Below are 9,194 nucleotides of genomic sequence, written 5' to 3'. Positions count from 1 at the left end.
GAGTTGATTTTTGTACCCAAGCCACCCGGCCTACGGTCTGTCCTTGCTCCTGTTAGCTAAAGTGTTGGGAGCCCCCACCTCCACCTAACCCACCCCCCCCCCCCCCGCAGGGCACAGCAGCTGGCCTGTAGGAAGTTCTGCTAAGTGCAAACTGTGCTTCCGGCTCCTCCTTCCTGCCCTCCCCAATCAGGGCTTCCTGTGTGGTGGCAATGGAGAGAGTTGGGGGAGCCACCTCCTCCCTCCCCCCCAAACCCCACAAACACCCTCCCACCCCTGGAAGCTTCCCACCTCCAGGGCAGAGCTCCTTTCCAGCCACTTTGGAACTTCTCACTGCTAGTGCTGTTTTAAATGTGGAATGGCCCATTTGGCTGCTCACTAGGGATCCTGGCCTAAGCCACTTGATAAGGACTGGAGTGTCCAACGACCAGTAGGTGTGAAATTCCAGGGTCATTCCCAGACTTCACCAGAGGTGGCGCCACTGGCCTGTGGTGAGGCTCCCTATCTGCTGGCCACAATAGTAATAATGGACCAAGGGACCACTGGCTGGGTATCCAGCTTTCTTCTCATCTGCCATCCTTGCAGAATTTGCATCTCCTTCCTTCTACCTCTGGCTACCCTTTTTGTAGGATTGGTGACTGAATGTAGGGCTTTGAGCATATGAGGCAAGCATCCTACCACTGAGTTCGATCCTCAACCCTCTTTAGACTTTGAGACAGGATCTCACAAAGCTGTCCCTAGCTAGCCTTGAACTCAGTCTCTAGCTAAGGCAGGCTTTGAATTTGTATTCTTCTTGCTTCAGTCTCCTTAGTAGTAGCCACCTTCTGCCCACTACCATGCATGCCTCTAGCTTTCCCTCTTCTGAGCATGGCCAGCCCTACTGGTTCCAGTTTTACCACATTTAACAAGGCTTTGTACTTGGTGCACAGAGGGACCCTCACAGCTGGCGGTCATGCTCATGGGAACTCGTTCCCCATGGCCCATGGACTTGGTTCTTGCTCACTGCTCTCTCTCTCTCTCTCTCTCTCTCTCTCTCTCTCTCTCTCTCTCTCTCTCTCTCTCTCTCTCATGCATGCAGCACTTGGACAGGGTCCCCTCTTTCTCTCCTGCTGATGTAGAGCAGATGGCCATGCTTGCTGGCTGAGATGGCCGTCGCGTGTCCGCATCTGTGTTCTGTTGTGCTGTGTTTTTTTATTTCACGGCGATTTCTTTTGTTCAGTTGCTGTGCCATTAACACAGATTCTTGTGTCCATGTCTGTCTCTCATGCTCTTTTTTTCTCCCCCACCCCCACCCTCCCATCTCTCTTCCCCGTGTTCTGTGTTTCGTGGGGCTGCCTGCCCAGGGTGTCAAAGGTCTACCAGGCGAGAAGGTGAGTCCTTGCTGCACACTTCCCACCTTTATCCCAGACTTCTCTCTCACTGGGAGGCTTTTAGGCTAACATCTTCCACACCCTGGTGTGGAGCCTGGGATTCCTGGGCCAGGCCCCAGCTGTCCCAGCTCAGTGAGTTTGCCCTTCCCTGCCTTAACCACATGCGAAGGGCCCCACTGCTCTGATTCCTAGCTGTGGACTGTCACCCACCTCCAAGGAAAAGAGACTAGCTTATCACTGCTGGGTAGCTGGGACTGCCCAGGGAGAACCCCAGAGTCACAGAGAGGACCCTCCACTCTGTCTGAGAAGCCAGAAGCTGAGTTGAGGGAGGGACATTCTGAAAGAGCAGGCTGGTAGGTTCTGGAGACTTCAGAGCATGCCTTATCCAATCAGAGGAGAAAGTAGGAGCCAGGAAAGATAGGTTTGTTGGAAGTCCCCAGCAGTAACATGAGCAGCCACTAGAAGCTAAGATTCTTGGGCCTCAGCTTTGCTTCCCTCCTTGCACACACTGGGCGTGTCAATATTGGGGGGGGGGCAGTGTTGTTGTTCTGGGGTTTTTGTTTTTGTTGGGGTTTTTTTTGTGTGTGTGTGTGTTGTTTGTTTTGTTTGTAGCCTAGGCTAGCCTAGAAGTCACTTGGCTGACCTGAAACTTATAATGATCTTCCTCCCTCCTGCCTCTGCCTGCTGAGGGCTGGGGTTACAGGCAGGAGATGCCCCCCAACACACACACAGGCACACACATGCACACACAGACATAGTCACATATAGGCACACACGGAGACAGACAGACAGACAGACAGACAGACACACACACACACACACACACACACACACACACACACACAGAGTTACTGCAATAGAGTAGCCCACCTCCAAAGTAGCAAGTGCTAGCAGCAGTAGTGTCTCCCCATTGGCAGGCATGCTGTGGGTGCTCTTGCTTTCATTGGCTCAGTTAATGCTGACAGCCCTTCCTGGAAGCTTTACTCTTCCTCTGTGCATTAGGCCCAGAGAAGGAAAGTTGTGTGTCCATAGTCACACAGCTAGAAGGTGGCAGAGCTGGAGAGGAGCTCTGTGGGCTGTGACTCCAAGGCTGAGGTTCTTGATCGTAGGGCCCAGCAGTCTTCCAAATGGAACAAGACTATTGCTCCCATCTTGGGGGCTTGGGGGGTGGGGGGGAAGTAAAACTGCTTACAAGAGACATGCCACCTTCCCCAGACCACATAGTGCTTTAAAGCACTTTCCATACGCCAGGCACTGCTTTCCCTGTCTTAGTTGAAGGAATAAACAGAGAAATTAGTTGGTCCCAAGTCAGAGCTGCAAAGGTGCCGGGTTTCCCTTCAAAGCATGCATTTTGCTCTCAGCACTTCACAGTGCTACTATTTGAAATCACTGCTGCCTGTGCGCTAGGTAGGACATTTTGCAAAATATACCTCAATCCCTTCCCGAAGGCTGCAGAACATTCCAAGCTCCTGGCTCTCAGGGGGTTGTATGAGCTCAGAAAGCTGCCATGACTTTAACTGCGGGGGGGGGGGGAGGGTGCCTGGGTATTCGCATTCCCCTCCTGCCTCTGCTACAGATTCCTAGTGGGGACCCCTACAAATGCACCCCCTATATTTATCCAGCTGGCTTAGGCATCTGTGATAGCACCCCAGGGGCAGCCAGCTCGAGGACATGCTGTAGGGGCTCAGCCTGGGCTCAAGCCTTCATCCTTCTGTGGCTTTCTCTGAGACATCTGAAACTATCAGCCTTTGGGCTCAAGGCTGCTGGGCCCATATAGCCAGGGTACTGTAAGTCCTGACCATCTGCTTTCATAACTCCTGTTTAGCCATCGTAGGGTACGCTGCCACGTAAAATGGGTGGAATATCACCGCCAAACCGCACCTTTCTCGGTGTCTCCTTCTTGCACCTCCATGTCATGGATCCCTCTCTCCACTTCCGGAACCCAGTGCGGGAGAGGGGGAGGCCCACCCTAATCTCTTCATGTCTGCTGCTTCCCCACTGCCCCTCAGCCCCTCTGAGATGTTCCAATCTCCGTCATTGGGCTCCCCATTTTGAACTGATCTCTGGACAGTCTATGGTGTCTATGGCGTTGGCATCCCCTCTCCTGACTGCCAGCTCCCCTGATCCCTTTGGCATCCTCCCCCGCCCCTTACACACACCATTCTCCCACTCTGTCTACCCTTCTACACACCCTCTATCTCCCCACAGGGTGCCCCTGGAGATGCGGGGATGTCTATCATCGGGCCTCGAGGCCCCCCTGTAAGTTGTTGCTGTTCTTTTGGGGATATGGAGGTTGGGAAAGTTAATGAAAAGATCTTTGCGGGGGGTGGGGCGGGGCGATAACGGTGAGCCGTGGCACAGGCCTCTGGGTGTGACCATCCCATGTGGTTCTCAGCACTGCTGTTGATGTTAAAGAAAGTGGGCTGACCTAAATACACCTAAATTACTGCCTCCCGGGAGAGCTCCAGAGCCTAACTTCTAGCCACAAAACTCCAGCAGCTGGGAGGCAGGAGAAGCGGTTGCCACTGTTTACACGGTGGAAAAGGGCTGCCTGCCCTGAGTGGGTGCCCTGGCTTTCTTTGAAACTCATCTCGGCCTCCCGCAGCCAGGAGCAGATGATGAAGTACAGGTTCACTGACCCCTGCACCCACTCCACGCCTGGTTCTGGTGAAGCCCCAACCCACCCTCCAAGCCTCCTCCTGACTGTCAGTACCAGGCCCTCGGAGTTAACTAGCATCTCCTGACCTCCCCCTGGCATGCTTCCTTAGGGACTGCCTGACATGAGGATGATGGATCCAGCCAGACAGCACAGCTATGGGTAGGAGTGTGAGTGGGCAGCCCCACCCCAGGTACCCATTTGACACAGCTTTAAAGAAACCTGTGTTGCTGGGTGGTGGTGGCACACGCCTTTAATCCCAGCACTCGGGAGGCAGAGACAGATGGACCGCTGTGAGTTTGAGGCCAGGCTGCTCTACAAAGCGAGTCCAGGACAGCCAAGGCTATACAGAGAAAGCCTGTCTCGAAAAACCAAAAGAAAAAAGAAAAGAAAGAAAGAAAAGGAAAGAAAGAAACCTGTGTCAGGGAGGGAACAGGAAGTCACATAGTCTAGCACAGCCTCTTTGAAGAGGAAACAGGCCCACAGAGGAGAAGGGGTTTGGTCAGGGTCCTGTCCATTTCCCAGATGAGGAACGTGTCAAGTGATAAGGGAATGGGGGTTATGGGGGGGCGGCAGGAATGACAGGTATAGCAAAAGAGTGGAATGGTGGGGAAGTGCAGTGAGGGAATAGAGTGGTTCTCAACCTTCCTAATGCTGCTACCTATTAATTCAGTTCCTCACACTGAGGTGAGCTCCCCTGCCCCCAGCCATAAAATTATTCCGTTGCTACCTCATAATTGTAATGTTGCTAGTGTTATGAACCGCAATATAAGTATATGATATGTAACATGCCTGATACGCACGACCCACAGAGGGGTTGTGACCCACAGGTTGAGAATTGCTGGAGTAAAGGAATAAGATGATGTCACAGTGACAGGCAGGAGGTGTCCTTCCCTGCCCCTCCCTCCACTCCCCACCCCCCCCCACCTCCACCCCGCACCCCCGCCCCTGGCTCTCCAACACATGTTGTGCTGGTCACCAGGCTGCTAAGTGATAAGTCAACAGCCCCTTCCAGCTTGAAGTATCATGGTATATAAAGGGTCTTCACCTTCAGGGGAAGATGATGGTCCTTATTGCTGCTGCCATTGGCATTAGCAACGTTTCGTGACACTTGGTGTCCTAGCCATTCCCTGAGACCTCTGATAGTGGCCACTGATCATCAGCCAGATGGTCAAGAGTGGCATCAAACTACCCCTCAGTTGTCCCCGATGAGCCAGCAGGGCAGAAGCAGGAAATAGGCAGACAAAAGGTCTGTTTGACTTTAAGAGTTGAGGTCAAGTAGGCAAGCCCTAGGTGGCAGCTGGAGACATGGGAACATCTGGCCTGGCCAAGAATAAGCACAGCTCATCAGAACTAGCCTTGACATTCTTCAGGGCCACCCGCCCACTCTTCTAGATCCTGATCAGTAGTCCAAACCAAAGGGCCCATCCAGGCACTTGGAGAAGGATTACTCCCATGTCAGTGACACAAGGGGTTGGAACCGAGTGTCTGGGTGTCCTCATGGGAATCCCATGAAACAGAGTGGGGATGGGGGGGGGGCGGATCCCAAGGCACACTAGGCAGGTCATGGCCAAGCTAGGGATGACTGCATGTCAAGGGCCCCCTCCTCTCCATAGGCTCCCCAGCAGTAGGAAGGACCTGAGCTCCCATCCTCACTCACAACAGGTAGACACACCTACTGAGTGTCTGTCAGGTGCAGAATAGGTGATGGGAACCTGACTGCGTGCGCTCCAGGCCCATGATGGCCACCTCGTTTGCTGTAGGTGCTGCGACAGGGAGGAAGGGAATCCCTAAGCTATAGGAGGAAGGGCTAACTGGGCTACATTCAAGGTCTGGGCGTGGTGGTGTACACCTAAACGCCAACACTTGGGAGAGGGAGGCAGGAAGACCAGGAGGAGTTCAACGCCAGCCTCATCTGGTTGGTTCCAGGCAGCCTGAGCTACATGAGATCCTGTCATAGAAAACCAAGCCAAACCCAAAGGAAAGAGTAACAGCAAAAGACTAAGATGTCAAACGTGAAACCATAAACTATATGAGCATGATATGAACCAAGGTTTACGAACTCCCGGTCAGAAGGCTGCTTTGAACATGGCAGAAACCCCAAAAGCCACGGGGAAAGTTTGTCTATATAAACAGGACAATCCTAGGTTGGCAAAAACATACTACAAACAACTCAAGGACAAAAGGTCAGTTAGATGGCCTTAGATAGTTAGATAGGCTTTGCAAGGAGCTGTCCTTAGCAAACAGCTTTAATTAGCCCAGATTTGGGCCCAGGGGTCCCGCTCAAACTAAGGCACCAGCCAAGGACAATACAGGAGGTAAACTTTAAACCCCTTCCCAGATCTAGCCAATGGTCAGAACATTCTCCACAGTTGAGTGGAGAGTGTGATATGACTTTCCCATGTACTCTGGTGCCTCACATTTGACCATGTCCCCTGGAGGGGGAGACCTGGTGGCACTCAGAGGAAGGACAGCAGGTTGCCAAGAAGAGACTTGATACCCTATGAGAATATACAGGGGGAGGTAATCCCCCTCAGGAACAGTCATAGGGGAGGGGAATAATGGGAAAATGGGGGGGGGGAGGAATGGGAGGATACAAGGGATGGGATAAACATTGAGATATAACAAGAATAAATTAATAAAAAACAAAAACAAAACAAAACAAAAAAACAAAAGAAAAGACAACCAACGTAACAGAAAGGAATAAAATAATCCAGGCGTTGCCATGCCTACCATCCCAACGGCTCAGGAGTTCAGGGCCAGCCTGGACAACGTAGGTCCTGCCTCAAATATATTTGCTCATTTGTACTCTTTATATAATATGTGCTACATAAATAATACATAATACTAGTATAACATATTAAATATACACCATAATAATATGTTGCCTCAAACAGCCAGCTCCCTAGCCTGAAATCAGCAGGGCCCAGTAAAGACTAGAAGAGGCCCTAAGCTCAGCATAAAAGGAGATGTAAATTACAGTCGGGTTGCAAGACTCCCCAACTGCCTTCTCCATGCCCAGCCTCTCCAGGAAGCAGAATCCTATTTCCATGTGGTCGATGACAGCATTCCTCCCCCCAGAGCCTTGAAAAGGCCCTGGTTAGTCCCGGACTTGGCCCTGGCCTGGAAGGATGCACCCTGCTTACCAGAGAAGGCTCTGTAATTAACAGACCGTGTGATTATCCCAACCACGTAAATATTCAGCTGAGATGGTTATGAAGGTGCACGCTTCTTGGAACCCTTCCCTCCTGACCTCTTCCTAGGGCCTCTCCGTGTCCAGAGCAGTTACAGAACGTTTACGTTTGGGAGGTTTCAGAGATTACATTGCAATGGTTTCCGGGTTTCTCCTTAGGCCTATTCTTAGCATCACTTATCCTTGAGAGGAGAGAGGCCAGAGCTCTCTGACATATGAGCGATGTCTCTGGTTGCTCGCCTTTGGACGCCTGCCCCAAGTCTGCCCTAAGCCTGCAGCTAACTTCAGCTACTTAGTTTCCCTGTGGACTAGCACCCAACCCTGACATGGCAAGGGGTCTTCTGCCACTTGGCCAGAAGGGTGCCATGGTTTCTGTGCCGAGGCCTCTAGATACTGCCATCCACAGATCCAGGAAGGATCCAGGGAGCCTGGAAATGTTTCAGGGTCACAGCACGTGAGTCCAGAGAAACTGTCCCTTGGATGGGATCTTGTTCAGGAACTGCTTCTTGATTAAGACCCCCAAGACACCGGGGAAATGGCTTGCCTTGTGAGCAATGAGAACCTGGGTTCAGGTCTCAAGTGCGCACATGTAAAGCCAGGTCCTGTGGTGAGTGTCTGTAAGCACAGCACCGTAGATAGAGATTGGAAAAGATCCCGGAACTCACTGACCAGTTAATTTAGCCAAATCGGTGAGCTTGGGGTTCAGCAAAGAGACACGCTTTTCTTAAAACTCATAGGGAGAACAATAGAGCAAGACACTTGACATTGCACTCTGGCCTCTAGGCTCATTCCTGTATATACATGGCCCCCCACCCATGCATACAATAGATACAAGCAGTCTGACTGGTTTCTGGCATCCCTCTGGTCAGCTTAATTCAACAAATGCCAATGGTGCAGCTTCTATTACAAACATAATTGGTGAATGGGAGGAAAGAAGGGATAGGATAACAATTGAGATATAATATGAATATGTATATATCAGAAAAAAAACCAACATAATTGGTGATAGTTCCAGAACACGATGATATTGCATGATGGTTCTCATTCTAGGGATGGGGAAACTGAGCTTGGGGAGGTTAGATGGTGGCTCAGTGTCACACAGTTGTAGATGGAGGCAGGATTAGAACTCAGCCTGCCAGACCCAATCAATAGTCCATACTTATAAAGCGTCTCCACTATGTAACCTGAGGGTATCCTGAGATGAGAGCTGGCATATCTTTCATGAATTGTTCTGGGGCAGGTAGCAGAGGCATAGAAGAGACAGGATGGGAGATAACCAGGTCACAGTGACGCAACAGAGGATGACTTTGACTCTAAAACAATTATGAAGGTGTAGTGGTGTACACCTTTAATCCCAGGACTCAGGAGGTAGAGGCAACAGGTTCTCTGTGAGTTTGAGGCCAGCCTGGTCTACAGAGTGAGTTCCAGGATAGCCAGAGCTACTTAGAGAGACCCTGTCTCAAAAAACCAAAAACAAACAAACAAACAAAAAAGACCCCACAATTTTTTTATTATATGCATTTGTGTTTGTGCGCACGCATGCGAGTGCAGTCAGATGACAATTTGCAGGGGTCAGTTTTCTTCTTCCACTGTGTGGATCCCAGGGATCAAACTAAAGTCATCAGGCTCGATGGCAAGTGTTTTTACCTGCCGAGCCAGCTTGCCAGAGCCTTGAATCATGTGAGTGGCAGAGAACACTTGCTGGAACCCGAGTAGGGGAGTGACCAGGCTTTAGGTTTCTTGGCTCTGTTACCCTTGACCTTTGGGCAGGCCTCTCAGACTGGCAACCAGGGTTCTGTGTTACTTGGACATCCTGACCAGTAGCCACTGGGCTGTGACCAGGAAACTTACTTCCAGTCTCCAGCTGCCTCTGTGGCATTCGGCACCTCTAAAGAAATGAACTTCCTTGTCTCCTCCCCCGAGAGACAGGGGGGATCCAGAGATCGCTCAGCTGTTGGGAGAAGCCTGTAGAGCAGGA

The 9,194-nt window shown here is 51.3% G+C and overlaps 1 protein-coding gene across 1 annotated transcript in view; it reads left to right on the top strand.

Annotated features, from left to right (window-relative positions):
* The first annotated feature begins 1,345 nt into the window (after window positions 1-1,345).
* Col13a1 (collagen type XIII alpha 1 chain) overlaps window positions 1,346-9,194 on the top strand; it is a 61,475-nt gene continuing 53,626 nt past the window's right edge. The window contains exons 1-2 of the mRNA XM_051152491.1: window positions 1,346-1,367; window positions 3,576-3,626. Coding sequence (XP_051008448.1) covers window positions 3,597-3,626 — 30 coding nt within the window. The 5' untranslated portion in view covers window positions 1,346-1,367; window positions 3,576-3,596. The remainder of the gene's footprint in view (window positions 1,368-3,575; window positions 3,627-9,194) is intronic.

The sequence above is a fragment of the Acomys russatus genome, chromosome 11 (assembly GCF_903995435.1).
Source record: "Acomys russatus chromosome 11, mAcoRus1.1, whole genome shotgun sequence".
Lineage (NCBI taxonomy): Eukaryota > Metazoa > Chordata > Mammalia > Rodentia > Muridae > Acomys > Acomys russatus.
Note: the sequence above shows the minus strand (reverse complement) of the source record. Positions and strands in the feature narration are given on the sequence as shown.